Consider the following 26,946-nt stretch of genomic DNA (forward strand, 5'->3'; position numbering starts at 1 on the left):
ATCACTGGCAGCTGGACATTCAACACATCGATATCTCCTGGGCTTTAGTTTCGGAAAGATGCCAGCACCCCCAGCACCAAGGACCCTCCTGTTCTGGGAGCTGCCAGTCCATGCAAGGAGGTACACTCCACTCCTGGGACAGACCTCGACAGCAGGCTCCAGGGTGCGCGGGCAGTGGGATCTGTCAGGCATGGGAGCTCAGAGCAGGGAAGATCACGTTTGCGGCAGACTGTCCCGGCAGCCAGCTCCTCCGCCCCAGCCTGCGCCCGCCCTCACTGGAAGACAAGGCAGTGCTGCTAAGCTTCTATTTTTACCCGCCGCATATGCCAGCCCTTATGGCTGGTAAAAGAGGCCCCTTCCTCTCTCTAGAGAGGGAAAGGTGGACAAGATTCCCACTGTTGGTGTCTCCTCTTGTTTAGGGGTCACAACCACTAGTGTCACTACCAGTGTCACCATCAGCATGTGTCACCATCACCACCAGTATCGTTATCACCACCAGTGTCACGATCACCACCCGTGTCACCATTGCTCAGTGTCACTACCATCAACGTCACCACCAAAACCACTGTCACCATCACCATCAGGGTCGCCACCACCATCAGGGTCACTATCACCACCAATATCACCATCACTACCAGTGTCAGCATCACCATCAACGTTACTACCATCATTGCCACCATCACCACGGGCATCAGCATCAGTGTCACCACCACCCCCTGTGTCACCATCACCCTTAGTATCACCATCATGATCAGTTTCGCCACCACCCACCCCCTTGTCATCATCACCATCAGTGCCACCAAAATCACCACCACCTCCAGGATGCTTGAAACCCTGGAAAGTTCTTTCGGTCACCCCTGTCCAGCCAGCTCAGCTGTGCCACAAGCTTCCCATACACACGACTACTGGTGCCAGCAGGGGGAGGGGAGTGGTGTCAGGGGCCACATGGTGATGATGCGGAGTTGCCCCAGCAATCACAGGTCAGCGTCAAGCCCTCGAGCCGGGGGTGGGATCCTTTCACTCTGAGTAAACTCCCAGCACCTTCTGATCTCAGTTCCCAACAGCAAAACAGCCACACCTGAGGCTCCTGGCCCAGGTCCCTCCCAGCTTCTCCCCCACACACCTCCTGGGCCCCTTCCTTGGGGCTTCCACAACTGGTCCCCAGGGGTCTCATTGGGCCCTGAACCCCCTCTGGAACACAGACCCTCCTCCTCTCCCATTCAATCCACCAGATGGGGGAGGTTGGACCCAGGAGTCAGATCCCCACATTCTGCTGTAATATTTGTAACCCAGAGCAACCCAACTGTAATCCCTAACAACAAGCCCTTACATTTTGTATTTTCTCAAGAAAACTTTTTTAATTCTTACAACATCCCTGTGTTGTGGGTGAGGCAGAAATCCCTCACTTACACATGGGGAAACTGAGACCCAGAGAGGGGAAGTGGCCCATCTGAGTTCCTCAATAAGTCAAGGTGGAGCCAGGGCCAGAACCCAGACTCCTGGTGTGGCTCCCTCTCAACCCAACCACCACGCCACCCGCTGGCACTCTGGGTCACAGCAGCCTCTGTCCCAGCACCCACATCCACACCTACAGTCTGTCTGCAGTGTTCCCACGCTGGGGTGTGGCCCCAGGAGGGCAGGGCCTGTGGCCTTGGCAGGGCTGAGACAGTAGATAGGGCAGTGGCTGTGACCCTGGGCTTTTCCCCAAGTTCTCCTTGGTGCTTTCTCTCTCCTCCCTCCCCTGCCCCATCCCCTTCGCTCTCATCACCTTGTCCACCCAGATGCTAGTGGAGACCCACTCTGGCATCCAATGGACCTTTTAAGATACCACCCCCTGAGATTCCGTTCACTGTCTCGAGTGGACCAGGGCTCTAGGAATCTGTAATTTAACCCTCAATCACCTGTGATGTCCCCGCCCAGCTGACAGCATCCCCAGATGATGCCTACCCTAACCCTCCAACCCCACTAGGAAGCCCTACCATCCCCTCAAACTCAGTGGGCCCCCAACCAAATGCCTGTCATGGGCAAAACACTTCATTTAATCATTCCATAAGCATCTACAGAGCATGTACAATGTACCAAGCACGGGTCCTCTGTCTACTCCACACCTCCCAGAGAAAGGTGAGCCTCGGAGGACAGCATCCCACTGCCTGGGCCCTGCCCTGCAGGAATCCCAGCCCAGCCTCGCAAACCCATCCCTGACCAGGAAGCAGACTATCTGATTCAAACCCAGACCCCACACTCAGGACAGCAGCCCCTTGGCCCCGGGCGTCACGGAGGGCCCACTAGCAGGCACTAGGACACACTGTGCCACCCCTGGTATCATCTCATCTTCAGTGTCCCCATCTGCCCAACATGGAGCACCCATAACCCCTTCCTGCCAGAGGATGGATGGCAAAGAGCTTTCAAAGAGGAGGAAAAGAGAAATCAGAAGCTACATATATATGGGGGCAAATAATCAGCCAGAGGAACAGAGCCCATCTCTCGCCAGCCCCCAGTGCCTCCTCCTCTTCCCCTCAACTCTTGTGCCCCCCATTAGCCCACCAGCTTCCACACCAGGACACCCCCCTGCCACCCTCCTCCCAGCAGTGGGAACCTTTTCGGTGACAACACCCCAGGCCCAGAAGCTGAAAGGAAACCGATAATGAAAACCACTAGACCCCGTTCTCCAGCTGAGGCAAAGCTGCCAGCAGCTGGTAATCAGAGACAAGCCTTTGACCTCAGTCTCCCCACTTTCTGGCCCCTGAGGAGGAAAGAGCCTCTCCCTTGTCCCAGACAGAAGCTTAGTGGCAAAAGGTGGCCCAGAGGGTCAGGCAAGAGGCTGGAGTGCAGGCCCAGCTGCTCAGGTAGGGATAAAGCTGGATTGGCTGCCCGGGGTGGGGGGCACCTCTCGAGACAGGTCTGCTCCCTTCTCTCACAGCTCACCCCTGCAGGGAGGGGGCAGCCCCAAGGTCCAGCGGGCCACAGACTCCCCCTGCCACAAAGTCACAAAGATGACACAGACAGGAGCATAACACACAGGCACAGAGAAGAGCACACTCAGGTACAGACCAGAGGTGCAGAATGGCACCTGCTCACAAATGCACGGTACACATGTGGTCACATGCACAGGCACATCCACCCTGCCTCACACACAGCCACACAGACTGGCAGACACGCACACACACATTCATGATCATCATAGATGCACATACACATATACGGGAACACATGACAGAGACACACACATTCAACCACAGTCACACCATCACATTCATACTGGCTCCAGCTCAACCTTCTGGATTCCCTAGAAGATTATACCGAAGGACAGTGAGGAAAAGCTTAGTGTCTGATGCCCCCGCCAGGATCCTGCATCTCCATCCAGCCCAAGTATCACTGTCCCCCTACTGACCCAGGTCTCGGCACAACCTGAGCCCTCTGTTCCCACAGGCAGCCACAATGCTCAACAAGACTTCACGGCTAGTTTCGCTCCCATCCCTTCAACCACCCTCCCACCTGTCACCCACCATCCGAATCCCCCAAAGGAGACGCTGCGCTTCCTGCCAAACATGATGGTAGCTGCAGGGCCCCTGGTCCCAGCGATGTTCTCAGGGCTGTTGGCGAGAGGGCCGTGGTGCAGCAGGGTCAGCGGGCCACCAGCGTAGGGCGGAGCACCCAGCGTGGCACCTCCCCCATTGCCTGCCCCCCAACCCACGCTTCCTGTGGGTGAGAAGAGGTGGGGTGGGAGGTGTGTCCTGCCCTCCAGGAGGCACCAAGACGGGCAGGAGAGGTTGCAAAGGGCAGCTTCCCCACGCCCAGAGGAACCCGCAGCTCCGGAAGGGGGTTGGCTGGCAGATTGCACCACAGCCCGAGTTGGCAGCACAGCCACACACAGCCCTGGCTTCCCAGAACCCAAAGGAGGCCCAAGGATTCCCACAACTGTGCCTGGGGAAGAGAGAGAGAGACCTGGCTAGAAGACTCAGGGAGCCCTGCAGACTGACGCCCCTCACACCCACTTCCTGGGGCTGTCCAAGACGAAACCTTTGCCTTCTGCTCCACCATGGCTCAGCTCAGCACATGCCTGATAAAGCAGCCCACACACGTAATGACACTTGCACACATGTGGCACAGGATCCACAGGTACACATAGGTACATGCATGCTCACATACATGTCATTAGACACACACAAACACATGCACACAGGTACTGCACACTCACGTGCAGGTTCATATAGACATTAACAGAGACACCTGCATGTACATCTCATATACCTACAACTCCCATACAGACACATGCTCACACTTGGATGCAGACACACGTGCTCACACACACATCAACATACACCCAGGCACACACACAGGTTGCACACATGCCTACAAGGTGCATTCATATGTACACAGGCATAGGCACAGATCTATACTTCTCAGTGTCCAGACAGAGGTCAGCAGTGTCACGGGGCAGTGGTGGAGGTGGGAGGGGGCACCTTGTGCTCATGTGTTTGTCTTTCCAGCTGGAACTAAAGGCTAGCCCTCATCTCTGACATGCACGAGTGCTGACCATGCCAGGTACACAGCAGGTGCTCACTAATGACAGACCTTAGAGGGGTGCGACACATACACTACAACAGACTAGGGTAGGGAGGCACAGATGGGGTGCCACGCCCCTGCCCTGCCCCCAAGCAGTGGAGAAGGGGAAATAACGCTGTGTGGCTGCCACCATTGGCCTCCCTCGCTGGCCCACCCTCCCTGCAGCTTCCTGTTTGGGGCCTGCTGCCACCCCGAGAGTCAGATCTGTGCTGTGGTGTTGGAGGGCCACCCCCAGGTTGTGGACAAGGGATGCAGGCATTTCCATTTTCTTGACTCCTCTGCAGCAGGGAATACTCCAGGGGCCTCAGGCAGGACTCTGGATGGGCTGCAGGAGCAGCTTCAGGGTCTTCAGCAGTTCAGAGCTGGGGAGTGGAGAGCGTGGGGTCCTTTCCTCCAAGGCAGCTGGCTCTCAGCAGGAGCCTGGTGGTCCTCGGTTCAGGCTGCACCCTCCACCCCCGGCTTCACCAGGAAAGGAAGGATCATGTGGTTCACCCTCTGGGGTTGTGTCTGACCGCTGGCTTCCCACTGGACGTCCACTCCACACCCAGACCTCTCACCCCGCTGCTCGCACCACACAGCCAGGAGATGCTGAACAGGTACTGTGGACACTTCGGGTCCTGCCTGTCCTGCAGCCATTTAGCCTCTTTCTGAACAAAACAGCTCTGTGCTCCATCCATCCCTAGGGGGAGCACCTAGGCATCCACCCTCCTGGCCGCAGTGACAGGAGACCTAAGCCGACCCAATAAGACTCACTCCCAAAACACTTGCCCCCTCTTCTCCCTAGGGTCACTAAACCACAGGATGGAAGCCTGGGGCTGTGGAGAGAACGGGAAAACGTAGCCAACCCAGAGGAAGGCAGTGGGGAGAATTGACGGAGACAGGGAACAAGACAAAGATCCAGTTTTAAGGACGTGATCTGAGCTCCTGGATCCAGCTGTGCTGGAAGCCAGATCCACCCCTGGGTATATAAGAGCCAGTAAGACATCCCTTGAGTCCTAAAGCCAGTATGAGCTGAATTTCTCTCTCTCCATTGAGGAAGTCCCGACTAAGATAAAGGGCTTGAGAAGCAAAAGAGTGAAGGGAGAAACAGCCCATCAGCCACTCAGCCTGCTGCCTCACTGATGCCAACACCTACTCCCGGCCAGCCCCACGCTGGGCGCCGAGAGCACCAGGGTGAGCCAGATGCAGCTCTCGGCCTCGGCCCAGCTGTCATGTGGGTTACTAATAACAAAATTCCATTCACAAATTACTTACTTTTTTATCAGTTAGAGGGAGTTCATGGCAAGCCCACCACTGGAACACATCATTTGACTGCTCTCATGTGGGAGAGAAAGATGTGGGGTCACAGTCACTCCAAGCTGGGGCACTTCCGACCACTCATCTTATCTATTCTTATCTGTCCACGCATGTGACCATGTGTGCACGTTGTCCATCAACATATTCTGGGGAAGACACAGCTGAGACACGCTCCTATGCAGGCCCTCACAGTCTACAAAGGGAAACAGCCAGGTAGAGGGCCACCTAGGCCAAGTGCCTGTAGACCCAGGAGGCACGCAGGCCCAGACCCAAGCATCTGAAGGTCAGCAGGGCGGCCCCGGGACCAGGCAGGGAGGAACGTTGCAAGCATTTCAGCTGCTGCCACCCGGAGGCTGGATTCTCTCACCTGGGGTTCTGGTCCCTTGCATGGAAGCAACAAAAGACACAGAGTCACAGGACTCAGACACCTGGTCAGGGAGCGACAATGGCCCATCTGCATCAGCAGGGAGGGCGCAGAACTCACAGCATCCTGGGCTTCCTCGAAGCACTGGGGTCCGGGAACCTTGGAGAGTCCAGAAGGAGTTTTGCAGCTCCTCACCCCCCAGAGTGAGGGCCTGGAGAGAGAGAAGGGAGGTCCCCAGATGGCTTTTACTTTACTCCGTAAGCTCTGGAGGGAGGTGAGAGCCATTCCAGAGCCTCTCCCACTCTCCTCTCCTCGGCACTCAGCCTCCCAAGCTTCGGAGCCGTGTGACTTCCAGCAAGTTACTCAACCTCTCCAACCTCAGCTTCCTCCTCTACAACATGGGGTGGCTGCCACCAACCTCACAAGATTATAGATGCACGTACACACTCAGCACAGGGCTCCTGCAGTGTTACAGGAGCTGTTATAATTATTATTACGATTCCGCGCCTCCCTTGGTCCTGCTCAGCTTCCTGTAGCCCCTGCTCTGTCCCCTGGGTTCCTCTTCTCTGTGCGTGTGGACAGCAAGGGGTCCACGGGGTCTCTGGGAAGGACCACGAGTCAAGAGAAAAGAGAAGCACTCTGTGAGCCAGGGCCAGCCCTCCAGCCCTCACCAAGCACGGCCCAGCTTCCTCCCAGACCTTGGCTGACTCAGCTTGCCAGGCGTCAGAATGGAGATGAGGGACAAGCTATGGGGACAGGGGAGCCAGGGGCAGTGCCTGTGTCTGCGAGTTTACTATGGGCCAGCGCTGACCTCACCGCTTAGCTTGTGTCAATCTCACAACCACCTCTGAGATGGCACCACTGATATCCCCACTTTACAAATGGGGAAACTGAGGCTCAGAGAGGTTAAGGAACTTGACAAAATTTACCCAGCTCGATGGCGGCAGAGCGAGGTCTGGCTCCAGAGCCTAGGTTCTCAGCCACTATTCTGTACGATGATCTGCGTCGGGAGGCACCAATGACCAGATCAAACCTGCCCCACTGTCTCCGGAACCTACAGAAATCCACAATTCATGCAGTGCCCTTTTTACTGATGGGGAAACTAAGGCCCTGAAAGCAAAGCTCATCTCAACAGTCGGGAGAGAACAAGGATGATGTGGGAAAGAGCAAGGGCCCAAGTCTTCCCAACACCTGGCCAGACAGGCTCCTTCTCTCCCGAGGTTACTCCTCGCCCCTTCCCCAGAGCCCACTTTGGGTCACCAAGTCACAAGGCCCTGCCCTCCCTGGTGGAGGCCTGTGGGTGTTCCTGATCCAGCTGAGGGGGCAAGTCCCAGCCAGAGCCCCAACCCCAGGGCAGAGCTTTAGAGGGACGTGGAACCAAGAAAGCTGGCTGGGATCAGAGGAGGAGGCAGCCCAGGCCCTGCCAGCAGCCCCTCCATCATGTCTGCAGGCCCATGGGGGCAGGAGGAAGAGAAAGACAGTATGGTTTCCTCTGCTTGGGCAGCTCTGTCCTCACAGCCACCAGTGGGAGCTGAAAGATGAGACATGCTCCTCTCCCAGGCACGGAGATGAGGCAGTTACAGGAAGCTCAGGAAACAGATGCCCCTCGAGAAGCAGGCACCAGATCCCTCGGCCTGGATCCTTCCCCCACTCCAGACAGCATGAGCTGGCACCAGCGCTGACCCCATGGGGCTTGGCCATCCTCCCGGCTCCACCACTGAATCACCTTGACCAGGTCACGTACTCTTTTCAGGCTTCAGGTGAGCTTTCTGCAAAGGGGAGGCTAGATTAGCACCTGTTTCCTTTATAAGCCAGGTGAGGACAAAGGACAATGGCAGAGAAGGACACTCTGATCTACAGGAAAATAGGGTGCGATGCCATTCAGAGCCAGCAAACCCACATCGGTTAGGAATCCATGCGTTGGGATGGAGATAAAATGATATCTAACACTTGCGTTGTGATTTACAGCACTGATCACTTCCCCACACCACTATGTCCGGGGATAGACTGAATGTGCCATTGCACAAGTTCTGAAAGCCAGACAATGACAAAACAAATTGCAAGAGGCGTGCTCGTGAGAACTGGGTTCCAAGAGCAGGACTCTGACATATGATTGCACAATTTATTCTGATCTGTTCAGTAATGCCCGCCTAGCAAGAAAACTGCTAGCAATACATGGCTGTGGACTCCAGAAGCTACAAAATGTAGCAGAATTGAAGAAATTTTTAAACAATAATAAAGTATCACTTTTACCCATCAGATAGTAAAGGTTAACAAAAAAAACCATAAAGTCAGTGTGAAGATATAAGGAAACAGGCACCCCCACCATTCGTGTGTAGATATTTGGCAATATCTATCAAATTTTAAATGCACATTACCTTTGTGCCGACAATTTTGTTTTTAGACATTTATTCCACAGGTACGCTCATCAAGTTGACAAGATCTATGCACACAGATGTTAATTATATCACTGTTTGTAATAGTAAATGCAAAAAATAACCTAAATGACCATCTTTTAACTACACTGTAGAACAAGCATACAACGCAATACTATGTAGCCACTGAAAAGGAGGAGGCACAATTTATATGTGTTACTACATAAAGATAATCCTAAAAATTCAAGTAAGGGCCAGCCCAGTGGCGTAGTGGTTAAGTTTGCACGCTCCGCTTCAGCAGCCTGGGCTTCGCAGTTTCGGATCCCGGGTGCGGACTGACACACCGCTTGTCAAGCCACACTGTGGTGGCCTCCCATATAAAGTAGAGCAAGATGGACACGGATGTTAGCCCAGGGCCAGTCTTCCTCAGCAAAAAGAGGAGGATTGGCAACGGATGTTAGCTCAGGGCTGATCTTCATCACACACAAAAAAAAGAAAAAACAAAACTCAAGAAAAAAAAAAGAGACACAGAGCAGCTCATATAGTAGGATCCTGTTAGTTTAAAGAAATACATAAATTCTTATATATGCCTAGACAATTTCTAGAAGGAAACATAAGCAATGGTCCAAAGCTGATTACCTCTGAAGAATGGGACTGGGATTGGAAACCTGGGAGGAGGGAATTTTCTCTTTATGTCCTTTTGTGCTGCTTGATGTTTTTTTTACCACCAACATTTTATCATTTAAAGAAAAAACGTTAAACATGTGGATGGTTTGCTCTTAAAGAAGCAGCAGCAGCAGCTACAAAGCCTCATTTCTTTAAAACCTTCTTAAACTATTTGGAGCTCAAACCGACCACTGATCCCAGTCCTGGGACCACCTCTTCTACCCTGGAGTGAAGTCCGTCTTGCCCCAGAAAGGGAGGACCAGGGTCTTTCTCTCACTGCCTGACTCCAGAAGGTTCTTCCATCCACTCTGCTTTTAAGCAAAGAGTTTGTGCTTCAATCTTAAGAAAACTCAGAGGAGATCAATATACAACTTTGCTGGAGGAAATTTGACATAACAAATCAGAATCCTTACATGCATGCCAAGGAGGCTTCTAGAACACAGATCATGGCCTGTTTTTGGATCTGGGTGTTGGTTTTACATGGGTGTGGCAAGTTTGTGGAAATTTATCAACCTGTACACTTAAAATCTGTGCACTTCTCTATATGTATACCGTGCTTCAATAAAAAGGGGGTTATTTGTGCGTGTGTGTGTGTGAGGAAGATCAGCCCTGAGCTAACATCCGTGCTAATCCTCCTCTTTTTGCTGAGGAAGACCAGCTCTGAGCTAACATCTATTGCCAATCCTCCTCCTTTTTTTCCCCAAAGCCCCAGTAGATCGTTGTATGTCATAGCTGCACATCCTTCTAGTTGCTGATGTGGAACACGGCCTCAGCATGGCCGGAGAAGCGGTGCGTCGGTGCGCGCCCGGATCTGAACCCGGGCCACCAGTAGCGCGGCGCACGCACTTAACTGCTAAGCCACAGGGCCGGCCCCAAAAGGGGGTTATTTTAATACACATGCCTTTTGACCCGGCAATTCCATTCCCAATTCCATGCCATCCCAAGGGGAAAAATTCAGAGCTGTGTGCCAAGTTGTACTTTTGAGGGTCTCCAGCACATTGTGGTCATAACTATGAAAGACTGGGAACAACCTAAATTTCCAACAGGGTAGGTTAAAGAAAGAAATACCTCCCAACAACACATTACATTTCAGCCAATACAAAGTGGGTGTGGAAGTGTATGTAATGACATGGGAAGACAGTCACCGTAAATTTCTAAATGGAAGGAAACAGGCTAAATAATCTGCTCAGGGCCATATTGCTCAGGGTGCAAGATGAAGGATCATGATTTTTTTCTTCTTTGTGTTGTTCTAAATTTTCTGAAATAAGCAATTCTTACTTTTATAATTGAAAAAACACAATAAATGCTATTTAAAATAATGACAAATAAAAGGAAGCAAAAGGAGACAAGAAAGCATTATAAAATAGTGTTATAGAAGAGCGATTCTCAAATGTACTGGGCATGAGAACCCCCAGGGGTTTGAAAAGCACGGGTTCAAACCCCAGCCCTGCTGCTTGCCAGCAGTATGACCTTGGGCAAGTTCCTCAACCTCTCTGTGCCTCAGACCAGACTCCCGTCTATAAAATCAGGAGACTAATAGTACCTACCTCATATGGCTGTTGGGAGGGGTAAATGAGTTAATACGTGTTAAGCCTTCAGAGCAGGGACTGGCACAGACCTATTCACGTGTTAGTTAATGCAACTGCTAAAATTCTGATTCCATCATTCTGGGGTAGGACCAGGGAATCTGCATCTTTAGCAAACTCCCCAGATGATTCTGATCCTGTGAGAAACACTGGATGAAATCCACTACAATACTCCCACTATCTTTGGTGGCCTTGGAGTTATTTGCAGGAAGGCCTGGGCACTAGAAGCCATCTGAAGCAGATTCTCACTAAAGGAGATCACAAAGTCAGCTCTTCGCTCTCCCTACATCCAGCTGGGTCCCTCCCAACCCTCTCCTCCTACGGCAGAGCCTCACCTGGGTACTTCCCTCACCAGGATGGGCCAGATGTGGGTATTGGCACCCTCTACAGGCAAGTTTGAGTAGTGCAAGGAGGAAGAGAGGGCATCTTCTTGCTTGTGTTTCTAGGATAGCAGCCATACTGCCCTCTGGCAAAAGGGATGGAGGGATGGGGGAATTCTCTGTGTTGCAGGAGATAAGCAACTGCCTGGTGTCAGAACACCAGCCCTGGTTCTGACATTAAATGTAGCTGTGGGGAAACCACTTAAACTCCCTCCGCCACAGTTTTTTTGTCTGCAAAAAATAACTGCAGCCATTTCTTGAGAATCTCCCACGAACCAGATGTGCCATGCTTTTTATTTCATTTACTCCTTACCACACCATGTCCTTTCTCCTGGTGAGGACGTGGAACCTCAGAGAGGTTAAAGGACTTGCCTAAGGTCACAGGGCTGGTAGGTGGTGGCGGCAGAATTCAAACCCAGAATCCCTGCTTTTTGGGGCTGGCCCAGTGGTGCAAGCGGTTAAGTGCACGCGCTCCGCTGCGGCGGCCCGGGGTTCGCCGGTTCGGATCCTGGGCGTGCACCGACGCACTGCTTGGCAAGCCATGCTGTGGCGGCATCCCATATAAAGTGGAAGAAGATGGGCATGGATGTTAGCCCAGGGCCAGTCTTCCTCAGCAAAAAAAGAGGAGGATTGGCAGATGTTAGCACAGGGCTGATCTCCTCACAAAAAAAAATAATAATAATAAAATTTTTTTAAAAAGTATTTATAAAAAAAAAAAGAGAATCCCTGCTTTTAGCCATCCTCTATTCCTATCAGGAAGGCTCACTGCAGAGCAGGCCCCAAATGAGGGCAGCGCCAGATGTGTGATACCACCAGGATGGGCTCTGGTAACCCCGAGATCGATCCTTCCTGGGCCCCCTGCCAATGCCCAGCTGAGGAGCAGCCCCAACCTGGGCCAGGACGAGCAAGCCCTGAGATTCCTCCCCGAGGCCTAGCAATCTGGGCTGAGGAGTCGTACTTCTCCAGATGAACAGTGACTCAGGCTGAGGCAGGCGAGGGGACAGAGGAGAGGCCAGGAGCTCCCTCGGACAATTTTGTAGAAGGCCTGCAGCTCAAACACAGCATGTTCATGATTCATTTATCCTGATTTCCCTGGATAAAGACGGGGGTCCTAGTGGGGTCTGTCCTACCCCCAGGCCCAGAGGAATTCTGCTGGAGCCCCAGCCTCATGGCATCTCCATCAACCCCTGCCCCTTGCCCCTTTGGAGGGAGCAGGGCTGACTTAGAATGATCTAATAAACCAAGATAGAAAAGGCCGTCTCCACTCACAGTCCCCTCTTCTCTCCCCATTACTGTCCCCACCCTCAGAAGGGCTCTGCACTGTAAGGAGCCTCCTGTATTACATTAGAGTGTGTGGGGAATTGGGGCTGGATCCTGTAGTTCAGTGAAAATCTGGACCAGAGCTTCCCCTGTGACCAGGGGAATCCATGGGTGGAAGTGTTGTCACTACTAAAGGAATAACCCAATGAGGTCCCTTCTGATGGTGTCCCATTTTACAGATGGGGAAATTGGGGCCCAGAGAGACTAAGTAATTTGCTCAAGGTCACACTCCTAGTAAATAGCTGTGGCAGATTGTATTTTCCAAAGATGGTCACATCATCCTGAGACAGGAACCGGCCTAACGGGATAAGGTCGTCTGCAAGGCCCCTGGCCTAACAAGACAAGGCCCCTAACCAGTTGATAAGCTAGGAGAATCAGATAGAGGCCACCAAGATCCACATTCCACAGCCTCGAGACTTTCCCAGGCTTACACATGCGCCCTAGCACTCAGGAGTTGACTGAAAGTGACCCTAGCCCCATTACCATAGTAAAAATCACCCCCAAGGGTGGAGAGCTAGGATGTTAAAGATACATGCAACACATGTGGTGGCATGTCAAACAATAGCACAAGCGTAAGCACAACCCTGCCTCTACATGCCATGACAAGGCACTCCTCCCCAGCCTTTGCCTAATAAAAGCCCCACAACCCTGCTCCCTAACGAGTTGGTCACCTGCCCCTTTCCTTTCTGCACCAGCTCCCTTGTGCCTCCCTTGTGCACAAGCTAATAAACTTTTACTTTTCTACTCCCGTTTCTTGTCTCTCTTGATTTCTGTCCTGGGGGACAACAAGAACCCAATGCACGGGTAACAATCCCACAATATATCCCCCATCCCACATGCTCTTCTTCCCACGTGACATTAACGCCCTTCCATTAAGAGGTGGGGTCCATGTTCCCGCCCCGTGGATCCGTGTGGATCTGTGACTATGGCAGAAGCAATGCTGCATCATTTCTAAGGCTAGGTAAGAAAAGGTGAAACAGCTTCTGCCTGGCTCTTTCTCGGGATTCTTGCCCCTTAACCCAGCCACCATGCTGGGGGAAGCCCAAACTAGCACAGACAGAGAGTGGCGCATGGAGAGGCCCGTGTGGCCAGGAGCTGAGACCTCAGGCAAACAGCCAGCATCAAATGCTAGACATGTAAGCAACTAAGCCTTCAGATAATTCCAGCCCCTAGACTTTGAGCCACTCCGGCTGACGATGGCAGGACAGACACAAGTATCTCCGCCAAGCCCTGCCCAAAGTGTAGACTCCTGAGCAAAATAAACGTCACCATTGTTTTAGGCCATAAGCTTCCAGGTGGTTCATTACGCAGCATTAGATAATCAGAACAGTGGCAGAGCCAGAATGGGAACCAAGCAAGCCGGCTCCAGAGCCTGCCCTCCTGGCCACTCTGTCACCTGGTCCCTGTTGCGTGAGAGACAGTACAGAGCAGGAGTTTAGAGCTGGGGTCTGGAGTCAGATGTATCTTCATATATTCATTCATTCATTCATCAAATGTTTATTGCATCCTACCGTGTTCCAGCTAGTGCTGAGGATATTTTGGTGAACAAGACCCATCAATCCCTGCCCTGGAGGTTTGGGGGATGGGGAGGCAGAGGATAAAAGAGGGATAACTTTACACAGGTATTTACAATAGGGTGATAAGATCCAAAGGGGACTGGGTGGGTGGGGAGCCCTGCTTAGAGCGGATGACCTGGGACAGCCTCTCTGAAGGGGAGATGCAAGGATGAGATGGACCCAGCTTTGTGAAGAGTGGAGGGAACAGCAGCAAGTGTCAGGAACAGACCCAGGTTCACACCCCAGCTCCATTATTTACTAGCTGTGTGACCTTGTGCAAGTGTCCCAGCCTCTCTGAGCCTCCACTTCCTCATAAGACGGGGATGCTTTCAGGACCCACCTCATAGGATTCTTCTGAGAAGCCAACGAACTAATACACGTATAGTGTACAGTCCAGGGCCTGGTGTAGGAAATTTAAATGATTGTGGTGACAGGAATTATGCTGTGGCCATAGTCCCCAGTAGGATGCCCGAAGCCCCAGAGACCTCTCTGCTCCTTGTCAGAAACTGTGCCAGATGTTAGCTCAGGGCCAATCTTCCTCAGCAAAAAAAGAGGAAGATTGGCAACGGATGTTAGCTCATGGCCAATCTCCCTCACCAAAAAAAAAAAAAAAAGACACTGTGCCAGCTACAGCTACCAAGGAAGAGAAGAGAGAATAAGGATAGTGGGGGTAGGGGAGCCTTCCCACTGCTGCACTGGTGCCCAAGCCACTGAGGATGGGACAAGTGCATGGGGGTGCACACACTTCCCTGAAGCATGCTTACATACAGCCCAGCTTCCCCCACCCCCTGCAGCATCCCTGACTCATCTCCTCAACCCTGGGCTCACCCACCCATCACCCTCCACGCAGAGCTTGAAGGATGGGGCTGGAGATTGGACTGGGTGTCCCTCCCCAGGCCCCGCCCCAAGACCAGTGGGCACCCACACAGCCAGTGGGGGAGAAGCAACTTCCTCAAGACAGAGGAAGGGACAGCGACAGGAATCCCAGAGAGAGGGCAGAGGTGAGCACGGCAGAAGACTCAGGAGCCCCAGGGGGCCAGGAAGTCCTGCTGGGGTGAAGTATCATCTGCCATCCGAAAGGCACACCCTCGAGGACCCTGGAGAGCGCCCGATGGGCAGCCAACACACATACCCAGAGAAAAGAACAAACACAAGCCAGAGCACACAACAACGCACACACACAGACATGCTCAGAGGACCCACAGGTAACCACACACAGAGATGTGCAGATACGGCGATTCAGCAACACGCCCTCCAGGGACACACGTGCACAGATGTGTGCACACATACAGGCGTACGTACCTCATGTGCCTGACTGCCTGTCCCTCCCCTCCAGCTCTCGCTCACTACCAGTCATCTAATCAGCAGGGGCCCCCAGGTGCCCACGCTTGATGCCATCTGCTGACCCAGACCTGCCAGGGCCCAGCCAGCACACCCAGCATGACCCAGGAAGGAGTCTGACAGTCCTGGATGTGAACCAATGAAGGGCTGGGATAGTAGCTGGCCCTGAGAGCAAGCTCAAGTCCAGAACCCCAGCATGCCCAGGGCTGCGGGCTCAGCACAGCCTCAGTCTCAGGCCAGGTTCCCCAGAACACAATCCTTGCCATGGTGTCCCACCCGCCCAGGGAGCCCCTATGGCCACTTCACATCTTGAGCAGGTGGAGAGGAATCTCCTTACAAGTATTTGGAAGCCGTGAGGGGTTGTGGCAAACAGAGGAAAAAAAAAAAAACAGTGCAGCATGGCAGACTGAGATCAGATATGATGCAGAACTTCCCACTAGAGAAGCACCACAGCATTGACAGAGGTGTAGGCAAGAAGAGAGTGTCATCTGGCTCCATAAAGATGCACTCTTTAAAAGGAGAGGAGATGGATAGGCTGGCATTACTGATTTTATTTAATTTTTTTAACTAAACTTATTAAAAACAAAAGGAGTTCCAAATTGCAGAGGTCAGAGGAGTCTTTAAATGGCTGTAAATGAAGACAGTGGTGGCTGCACCTCCACAGCCTAGACTGGGTGTGACCTGGCCTGAAGGCAGAGGGAGGGACACAGTGACCTTTGTATTGCCAGCCTGAGCTGCCCACGCAGGAGCAAGAGGCTGCTGGCCACCTTCCCCACTGTGGGACCTCTCCCTGAGGGGGGGGCACGTTGCTCAGAGATAAGAGAGGGTACGGAGACGAGGGCCACCATGGTACCATGGCAACAGGCCTCGGCAGAGGTAAGTCGGCACCTTCTCCAACTGCCGCTCACAACAGGACCCAAGTGTTTGCAGACAGCACCTCCCCTGCCAAACGGGGTGGTGGCCCCGGAGGGGCAAGTAGACACATTGGGAAAATGGAGAATGAGGAGGCTTGTAGGTGCTGTACCCTGAAATAGACGGCCTGCCCCAGCTTATGCCCCAAGACCCCTCAACTAACACTCAACCACCGCCCCCCCTTCTCTCATAGCACCCCATCACTCTCCCACAGGCCAGCCTGTCCCCGCCACCCCAGACACCCCTAACCCCCAGGCACCAAGGCTGCCCACCTCAACCCACAGCCCTGGCTCCTCCATCATTCTTGGCCACCCTCTGCCAACCCGCTCTCCCCTCCCTTCCTGCTCTCTGTTTTCTCTCACCCTCCCCCGCCCTCCTGCCCTGTCCTCCCCGCTGACTGCAGCCCAGACCAATGCCCACGACCATCTGCCAGCTCCAAAAGCTAGTATCCGCTCTCCCGCCTCTCCTCCTTCAAGCACCCGCTTCCAAGCTGCCTGCTCTCCTCACCCCCTCTGCCCACCGCCGAGCTCCCATGTCCTCCTGTGAGAGGCACGTCTGAGCAGCCGGCCCAGGGGCAGGGCAGTGTCAGCCGCAATTCATAGACTGCGAAACAGAACCATTCAGGAGGTGCCAAACCGAACCATTCAGGGGGTCTAGGAGACTGGGCCATGGCTCCAGGGGGAGGCATCTGACGCTTGAGCCCCAGATTCTACAAGCAGGAGGGAGGTCTTTAGAGGTCTCCTAATGTAGCCTCCTCCTCCACTTAAGTGAATGACTATCTAACCTAGAATGTGCTGTCTTCCCAAATATACAAAAATACTTCACTTGTGGAGCACTTGCTATGGACCAATTACCATGTTCAAAAACTTAATAAATATCTTATTTAACACTCACAACCCCCAGAGAAGGAAACTGAGGCTCAGAGAAGTCAGGGAATTTGCTCAAGGTCACGCAGTGTGTCAGACACCTCAGGGTGCCACTTCAAACCCTCTCGGCCCCACTTCGTACTCCAGCCACTTCTGCAACAACCGGTTCCCTGCAGGCTTCGAGCGGCAGCTTCCAGTGCCATGTGGCAAAGCTTTATCTGGGGCTGAGGGGGGCCTTCTCTGAAGCTGCAGCGTGGGACACCCACGGGAACCCACTTAGGCCTCACACATGTGCAGCCTGGAAGCTTGCGGGAGGTAATGTCCATGGATGGGACAGAGCTGATGGATGAACGCCTCCGTGTTTCCCTCCCCAACAGGGCAGTTCTGAAATGCGTTGCACAGAGCTCCTCAGGAGACCACCCAGGACAGAGCGGTGGTCATGATAAAAATAACGCATCCTTGTGCTGCTTTCCCTTTCTCTCCCTCATACCCCAGCCCCACCCTTGTTCCTTGAGACCACTTCCCAAGTAAATCTCTCAGGTTTTGCTTTGGGTGAATGCAGGTGGAGACACAGCTAGTGGCTGGCGGAGCTGGGATTCAAACCCAGGTCTGAGTGACAACAGAGCCTTTAGGCTTAACCACTGTGCTATGCTGCTGCCACCACCATCCATGCCAGGGTCCATTTCCCTCAAGGTTCAAGTCATTCTGAACCACGGTGGCTCAGCCACACTTGATTCAGACAGGGTAATGGAAAAGACAGAGGGGAGGGTGTAAGGGTGTCTGCAGCAGAAGGGTCGTCTTCTCTGGAACTGAGGCCACCTCCCACCAAGTTGCCTCAACACCCTGGGCTGAGCGGGAGTCCCAGCTAGATGTGCCCTGGCCCTACCCAAGTTTAGCATCTGCGTCTGCCCAGAAACTTCTGCGGCTCTTCAGCTCCAGTCCCCCAACCCATCCCCCCATGCCCTGCCCCACCCCCACTCCTCAACATCTTAGAAGGGAGAGGGGACCTAAGGTAGCTTCTTGAAGCCTGAGCAGCCAGATCTAGCAGACACCCACCCTGCCCCACCCCTGGACTCAGAAAACCCAACACATCTGCTTGGAGGTGAGGGCAGAGCCTCCCCCAACTCCCGTCTAAGCTGCAAGGATGTGCTGGGACCTTCCTGGGGGAATCACTGCTCAGGACCTCACACGCCCTGAGTCACTCCCAGCCTCCCAGCCCCAGACAGCTGGGCGAGCTCTCTGTCTACTCCTCACCCAGCAGCAGGAAGAACGGGGGAGGGGGGTGCCTTCTCCCCTCTCCATGGGAAACGGAGACCCCTGGGGTGCTGGGGTTTAAGGGACAGCCCCAGGGTCACAAAGCATGAAAACAACCAGAGAGCCCTGGCCCCCAGCCCAGGACAACCCTATTATTCCCTCTGGAGGCTGCTCTGATGGGGGCCACTCAACAGAGGCAGACCATGGCATTCAGAGCCCAAACCCCACTTGCATGTAAATGCTCTTTGGTTTGTTAGGAAGAGTGTAAAGGAACCAGAGAAAACAGATGAGGGGAAAGAAGGATGTCCCCCCAACCAGCTCCCAGGTCCAGTCACACAGCGTCTGGTGGTGGCAAAGCCAAGTGGAGCCTACGCAGTCCTGAGGTGCCCTGGATCCCCACCCAGGGCTGGCGCACACACACGCACCCAATGCCTCCACAACTGTGCCTCAGGCTGGAGGCTGGCCCTGCCCCAAAGGTCCCTGAAGGCCTGCCAGCCAGCACCCCACCACGCTAGTTCCCCTCCCTGCCACAGGCACAGGCTGGAGTCAGGATGGGGTGGGGTTTATGCCCTTTCAGGGGAGAAAAACAAACCAACCCAGTCCAGCTACAGGGTCCTCTTGGGGTTTCTGGCTTTTTCCTTCTGCCACCACCTGTAAACACCCCACCTCTGACCTCCACCTCAGTCAGCTTCTCTAGCCAGAGACTCTGACAGGGGCTGAGCAACACCTCACTCACGCACACACAACCCATACATGATGTCTGTGCGCAATGCCCCACCCGCACGGATTTCTGAGGACAGTCACCCCACCTCCCAAACACAACCCGTTACGCTGAATTGCTCTGTGGAATCGCAGCACGGAGCTCACACACGTCCATACGGGCTGGATTTCTCTTTGCAAACACATGCATTTACGGTTACAACATACACCCCAATTCCACGTTCAGTCACACCCAGAACTCAAGTCCTGATCTAGCCTGACTACGGAATTCCCACCCAGCCCGGGACCCACTGACCTTCTGTGACGCCGGCGCCCAGCGCCCAGGACTCACTCCCCAACGCGGACCGAATGTCAACAGTCAGTCGCGGCGGCTCACCCCGCCTGTGCGCCCGCAGCGGCGGCGTCCACCGGTCTCGATCCGGACCCGAGCCCCCTCCTCCCCGGCGGCGGGCTTCCCTCGCAGCCCGCCCAGTCGCGTGCACCGTCACCGCGGCGCGCACACGCGCACAGCCGGCGGGCGGCTCGGAACGCACAAAGCTGCGCCCTCCGCCCGCCCGCAGCCGCCCGCACACCTGGCGGGCGCGCCCCAGCCGCCGGGGTCGCGCACACGCAGCCGGCAGGCCCGCGCCCGGGGAGGCGGGGGATCTCCGGCGCCAGCGCCTGCTGCGCGCCGCGCCCACCTCGCTCTCCCGCCCACGGCAACGCCGCCCGCGTCCGCGCCCTGGTCCTGGCGGTGCCCACCCGGCCCGCCTAGCGCAGCCGCCGCGCAGCTGCCGGCGAGGGGTGGGCGGGCGGGGACCAGGGAGGCGGGCACCGGGGGCGGCGGAGGGCGCAGGGGTTGCGGGGGGAGGGGGGGGGTACTGCGGGGCCTGAGGGCTGGGCCCGCCGTTGGGACGCTCGCGTCGCCCCCGCCGCCGCCAGCGGACTGCCCGAGGCGACTCCTCGGGAACAAAGGCACGGGGTGGGGCAGGCGCGCCCCAGGGACCCGGGGGAGAGAAGGAGGGAACAGCTCACCTGTCCACAGAAGTTCCTGGAGGATGAGGCCCTGGGGCGGTGGGGAACAGAGGAGTGGAAAGATCCACGGGTTCCTAGTGTATTGAGGAAGATACTTCGGGGCTCTCTCCAGCTCTGCGTAGGGGGGAATGAGGAGGGGACGCAGTGCTATCTGGACTTGGTAGTGGGAGCCCTCAAGGGCTGCCAGAACCCCTGAAACCGCCCCTGTCTTGGACCTGGCAGCCTGGAGCTTTGCCTGGAGCTTTTATTCATTCACTCCACAGACATCCTCCCAGCTTCTGCCAAACCAAGGATGCTCCTGAACTTGATGAGGCATGAAGGGTCCTCTAGGCAGCCGTTGGGATGCTTCTCTTCCTCGGTAACCTCCACGGAGGCCGGCCTCTGAATATGGCTTGCACACGTCAGTGATGGGAAGCTCACTCCCTCAGGGGCAGCCCACGCCGTCCTCTGGCAGCTCTAAGTGCTAGAAAGCCCTTCCTTTAATTGCTCGGAAATCTGCCTCGCTTCTGTCTGTTGGCCATGGCCTCACTCTGCTCTGGCTACAGTGACCTTCTGCTTCTAGAACATACCTAGGGCCTTATACTTGTTTTCCCCCCTGCAGGCATACTCTTCCACCCCATCTCCTATGCTCCCCCCATCTATCCAATACCCCTCACCCCTCAGCTTGTGTTCTTCGGGACTCAGCTCAAATGTCACCTTCTCAGAGAAGCCTTCCACCTCTTCCAAAGTCCCTACACACCCACTGGTCACTCTTTATCTCAATGCCCTGTTTTAGTTTCTTCAGCACTCTGATCATCTTGGGAAATTCTCTTGTCTCTGTGCCTATTGTCTGTCCCCTGCACTAGAATATGTGCCCCATGGAGGCAGGACCCTTGTCTGCCTTGAGACAAGGCACTGTAACCTCAGGGCCTGACGCAGAGCAGGGTGGAAGGAAGAAAGGAAGGCAGAGGTGGCCAGCCCATGGTCTGAGTCCCTTCAGCAGCCAGGTCCATCACCCCGAAATGCAACCTGCTCAACCATACGAGGGTAACATCTGGCACAGTGTCTAGCAGAGGAAGGTGCTCAATCTCTGTCCACCAAGTAAATGAACGAATGACAGAACATCCAAGACTCAGAACAGCAGGACCTTCCCTCCCCCGCTTTGGACTCTGCCTGACCTCTTGCAGTCCCAAGATGTGAGTGTTTTCTTAAAACCTAAAACGTGGCGCTGTACCCAAGCTTCTAGTCAATTGGAACCCCTCAGACAGCAGATTCCTTTGTCCAGCTGCCCAAATGCAAACAGGATTGGAGGCCAAAATAGATTTCTCCATTATCCCTGTTAAAAGTGTACCTACTGGACTCCAGTCTTTAGGGCACTTTGGGTCCCAATTCTGCCATCTCACCTGTTGGGATGCTGTCCAGGTTCCTGCCATCAGCAATGTCACTGGCATGCTGTCTACATCACCAAGTCACTGATAAACATGGTGAGCAGGACTCAGCCAATGGCAGCCCACTCATCAACCTCCTTAGCTGTGCCATCCCCCGCCCACATTCCTCTGTGTCACCTGCAAGGCTTCGATGGGAAGAAAAGAACAATTTCTTGCTGAAACTCAGAACCCCTGTCTCCTGCTCCACCACCCCCAACCTACTTTCTAGTCTATAAAACTAATCAGAAAAAGCAAATAAGCTTCCCCAGCAGGATGGGTTCTCAGGGAATTCACTCACTGCTGCTGATCACCCATCTCTTCCTTTTCTAAGTGCCTCCAAACCACGTCCTTAATAACAGACTCTGAAACTTGACCAGGACAGATGCTAAGTTCATTTATTTATGGTTTGTGGATTTATTTCCTCTTTGTAAAGATAAAAATTACCTTCCCCACAAAAATCCTCAACAAAATATTGGCAAACCGAATACAGCAATACATTAAAAAGATCATACACCATGATCAAGTGGGATTTATACCAGGGACGCAGGGATGGTTCAACATCCACAAATCAATCAACGTGATACATCACATCAACAAAACAAAGAATAAAAACCACATGGTCATCTCAATAGACACAGAGAAGGCATTTGACAAGATACAACATCCATTTATGATAAAAACTCTCAACAAAATGGGAATAGAAGGAAAGTACCTCAACATAATAAAGGCTATTTATGACAAACCCACAGCCAACATCATACTCAGGAAAGACTGAAAGCCATTCCTCTGAGAACAGGAATGAGGCAGGGCTGTCCACTCTCACCACTCCTGTTCAACATAGTACTGGAGGTTTTGGCCAGAGCAATTAGGCAAGAAAAAGGAATAAAAGGAATCCAAATAGGTAATGAAGACATGAAACTCTCACTATTTGCAGATGACATGATTTTATATATAGAAAACCCTAAAGAATCCGTTGGAAAACTATTAGAAATAATCAACAACTATAGCAAAGTTGCAGGGTACAAAATCAATCTACAAAAATCAGTTGCATTTCTGTATGCTAATAATGAACTAACAGAAAGAGAGCTCAAAAAGATAATACCATTTACAATTGCATCAAAAAGAATAAAATACCTAGGAATAAATCTTACCAAGGAGGTGAATGACCTATACAATGAGAACTACAAGACATTATTGAAAGAAATCGATGATGACATAAAGAAATGGAAAGATATCCCATGCACATGGATTGGAAGAATAAACATAGTTAAAATGCCTATATTACCTAAAGCAATCTACAGATTCAATGCAATCCCAATCAGAATCCCAATGACATTCTTCACAGAAATAGAAAAAAGAATACTAAAATTTATATGGGGCAACAAAAGACCCCAAATAGCTAAAGCAATCCTAAGAAAAAAGAACAAAGCAGGAGGCATCACAATCCCTGACTTCAAAACATATTACAAAGCAATAGTAATCAAAACAGCATGGTACTGGTACAAAAACAGACACACAGATCAATGGAACAGAATTGAAAGCCCAGAAATAAAACCACACATATACGGACAGCTAATTTTCGACAAAGGAGCCAAGAACATACAATGGAGAAAGGAAAGTCTCTTCAACAAATGGTGTTGTGAAAACTGGACAGCCACATGCAAAAGAATGAAAGTGGACCATCTGCTATCGCCATTCACAAAAATTAACTCAAAATGGATCCAAGACCTGAAGGTGAGACCTGAAACTATAAAACTCATAGAAGAAAATATAGGCGACCACACTATTTGACATTGGTCATAAAGGAATCTTTTCAGATGACATGCCTACCCAAACTAGAGAAACTAAAGAAAAAATAAACAAGTGGGACTTTATCAGATTAAAGAGCTTCTACAAGACAAATGAAACCAGAATCGAGATGAACAGACAACCCACCAGCTGGGAGAGAATATTAGCAAAACATATATCTGACAAGGGGTTGATCTCCATAATATATAAAGAACTCACACAACTGAACAACAAAAAAACAAACAACCTGATCAAAAAATGGGCAGAGGAAATGAACAGACACTTCTCCAAAGAAGATATACAGATGGCCAATAGGCACATGAAAAGATGTTCAACATCATTAATCATCAGGGAAATGCAAATCAAAACAACACTAAGATATCACCTCACGCCCGTTAGAATGGCTATAATCACCAAGACAAAAAACAACAAGTGTTGGAGAGGATGTGGAGAAACAGGAACCCTCATACACAGCTGGTGGGAATGCAAACTGGTGCAACCTCTATGGAAAACGGTATGGAGATTCCTCAAAGAATTAAAAATAGAGATGCCCTATGATCCAGCCATCCCACTACTGGGAATCTATCCAACGAACCTGAAATCAACAATCCAAAGAGGCTTATGCACCTCTGTGTTCATTGCAGCATTATTCACCATAGCCAAGAAGTGGAAGCAACCTAAGTGTCCCTCAACTGACGATTGGATCAAGAAAATGTGGTATATATATACACAATGGAATACTACTCAGCCGTAAAAAAGACAAAATTGTCCCATTTGCAACAACATGGATGGGCCTGGAAGGTATTATGTTAAGTGAAGTAAGCCAGAAGGAGAAAGACAAACACTGTATGATCTCACTCATATGTGGAATATAAACCAACACATGGACAGAGAAAACTGTATTGTGGTTACCAGGGGCAATGGGGGTGGGGGGTGGGCACAAGGGGTGAAGGGAGTCCTATATATGGTGATGGACAAACAAAAATGTACAACCCAAAATTTCACAATGTTAAAAACTATTAAAACATCAATAAAAAAATAAATAAATAAATTAAAATAAATAAAATAAAAATAAAAAAATTACCTTCCCCATCTCCCACCTTTGAGCATACGCCTTATTCTCTGAAAGGCAGCGTGCATAGTGGTTGTGAGTACTGCCACTTACTCTGTGCCTCAGTTTTATCATCTGAAAACTGGGGAGAACAATAGTACCTAGGTCATAGCATTGTTATGAAGGTTAAATCAATTTATTCCTGCAAAGTATTGACAACATGACACATAATAAGCACTCAAAACTTAACTATTAATATTCTATCACAAAAATTAGTAGAGCCACGAAGCTACGGCAGCCTCCTTTTCAAGTCCCCTGTGATGTATGACAGCTGAAGTTATTTCAAATGGCTCCACCCTGTCTTATGATTGCTTCCCTCCTCCTTGGACTCGGCTCTGCCCGTGACTCTGAAGAGTGTTCTTGTTCTTTTGCTCAGAAAACAGAGCAACTTCATTAGCCTCAGGCCACCTGAGGAGGTCTCATGCTCCTCATCTTCCCTTGCTATTATCTTGGGCAAGTGAAGCTGGCCCACCTCAGTCTTGTGGCTAGCCTCCTTAGCAGCCTTCCTACAGGTTCTGAGCCTGCATTGTGTTCATCTGTCATTCACCCGGTGCCGGTTTAATGAGCTCCTTCTCTGAGCTAGGACCGCGGGATAGAGCAGAGAACAAGATGGAAAAGCCTCTGCCCTCATAGAGCTCACATTCCAGAGGGCCACGGGCAATGGACAAATAGACAAATAAGATAATGTCAGGTCGTGGTGAGAGCACTGAAGGCAAAGAAAGAAGGAGAGGGAGAAGCTGCTTCACGTCAGATGGCATTGGGCACGCACTAGGGCTTTGCATGTTGCCTGACACAGAATCCGACCGTGTGTCCTTCATGTCTGTGTGTCACTAGTGTGCTCCCAGGGCAGCCACACCGGTCTTTCTCTTCCCCTGCAAGCATTCACAACTGTACACTCAGAATTTCATTGTGCACCCTTCCCCATACTCCTGCCTCAAGCTCTATGGGCTTTTCTGTCTTTTCTCTACATGGTTTGAAATCCACCGTCTGGAGTCCAGGGCACCTGTCTGATGGCCCATTCCCTGAATACCGAGAGTTCCCAGGTGGCCTGAGTCACCTTTCCCAGGGTTCCTGTCACTTCCACATCATCATCCCATTAATTCTTCCCCTTTGGGCAGAACCGGATTCAGAGTACCCGTCCACCTCACTGCCTCCTGTATCTTCTGAAATCGTCAACGAGACAAGAGGGAGCAGATGCCCTGCTCTTAGCTAAACAGGATTCCTGGCAGATGTCTGGGGAGGTGAAGTCTCCCATCACATCTAAACCTTATTCCTGGGGCCTTATTCCTGGGGCGCTGCAGTAAGAACATCATCACTGTTCTCTTGCTGGCCAGCCCCTGGTGTACCCCCCAAATGATGTCACTTCCATTCCTCTCTCATTCAATCACCCCTGGGAGGAGAGACCTGTTCATTCTTGGCTTCAAGAGTCTTGCTAATTTAGAAGCTGGTGCAAAGAGGTTTGGATAGAGAGGAGGGAGAAAGATCAGGTTAAGGTCTAGCAGAAGCCTTGGGGAGGATGTGGCAGCAGCCGGGCTCCCCGGGACATCTCTGTCGGGACTGCTAACACTGGTCACCCCTGTCCACGGTGTGGAGGAAGAGTGCGCAGGAGCCTGGGGGCAGGAATCTGGGTCAGGAAAAGCCCTCATCTCCCACCCTTCACCCAGACTCAGGATCCCAGCTGGATTCTCTGGCGTGGGGGAGGAGGAGACAAGGAAATCAGGGCTGGGTCCACCCAGGTCAAAGTAGGGTCTGCCCAGCAAATTTGCCAGCCACTCTCTCTTAAAGAGGAACCAGCTGATCTCCAGGCCTCAGAAATCTCTGTAGGCATCATTTCACTTGAGAGTCATGATCTTCCTGATAGAAGGCAGAGAACATATCATCATACCCATTTTACAGAGGAGAAAGCAGAGGCAGTGAGTTGCCTCAAATCACTCAATGCGTTCTAGGCTGGACAAGCACCCAGGCTGACAAACTCTTTCCAGAACCTGGGAGGCCTCTTCACCACTGACAGCAATGGTTCCCCACCATGCACTGGTTTATGGACCAGTGTGGGGCTGGCTGCAAAAGTACCACCTGGGGGGCCTGGACCCCAGCCAAAGAATGAGAGTAAGAGCTGTGGGTCCCTTTACCTGGAAGGAGACTCAAGGTCGGCGCGGCTGAGGATGCGATGTTGCTGCGGGCTGTAGAGCCACTGGAAGGCTGTCAATGTCCTCTCCTCGATTCGGAACCGCCCTTCCTGCACGTACCTGCAGGCAGGACAGGAGAGAGTGAGGAGGTGGGCAGGCAGGGCTCTGCAGAGCTCCTTTGGGGAGTTGGCCCTGCTTGCTGGAAAAGACAGATGAGGGGTACTTGTCCCTAAATATCCCCCCTGTTCATCTGCCAGAAAGGGCCACAATTAAAGTTCCCTGAAGAGGAGACAGCTACA

General features: G+C 52.4%; 1 protein-coding gene across 8 annotated transcripts in view; it reads right to left on the bottom strand.

Moving 5' to 3' along the window:
- The window catches only part of RAP1GAP2 (RAP1 GTPase activating protein 2), a 218,525-nt gene that overhangs the window by 180,392 nt on the left and 11,187 nt on the right, over nt 1-26,946 (bottom strand). For 3 of the 8 annotated variants that reach the window (XR_009222681.1, XM_058560068.1, XM_058560067.1), the window contains exon 2: nt 26,651-26,767. Coding sequence is in view for 4 of the 8 variants with exons in the window: in XM_058560068.1 (XP_058416051.1) it covers nt 26,651-26,767 (117 nt within the window). In the remaining 4 variants the exon portion in view is untranslated. Of the gene's footprint in view, nt 1-144; nt 256-3,506; nt 3,625-5,820; nt 6,147-6,346; nt 6,557-19,497; nt 19,556-26,650; nt 26,768-26,946 lie in introns of those variants that run through there. The other 5 variants (XM_058560073.1, XM_058560071.1, XM_058560072.1 and 2 more) reach the window with 5 other exon arrangements.

The sequence above is a fragment of the Diceros bicornis genome, chromosome 18 (genome assembly GCF_020826845.1).
Source record: "Diceros bicornis minor isolate mBicDic1 chromosome 18, mDicBic1.mat.cur, whole genome shotgun sequence".
NCBI lineage: Eukaryota > Metazoa > Chordata > Mammalia > Perissodactyla > Rhinocerotidae > Diceros > Diceros bicornis.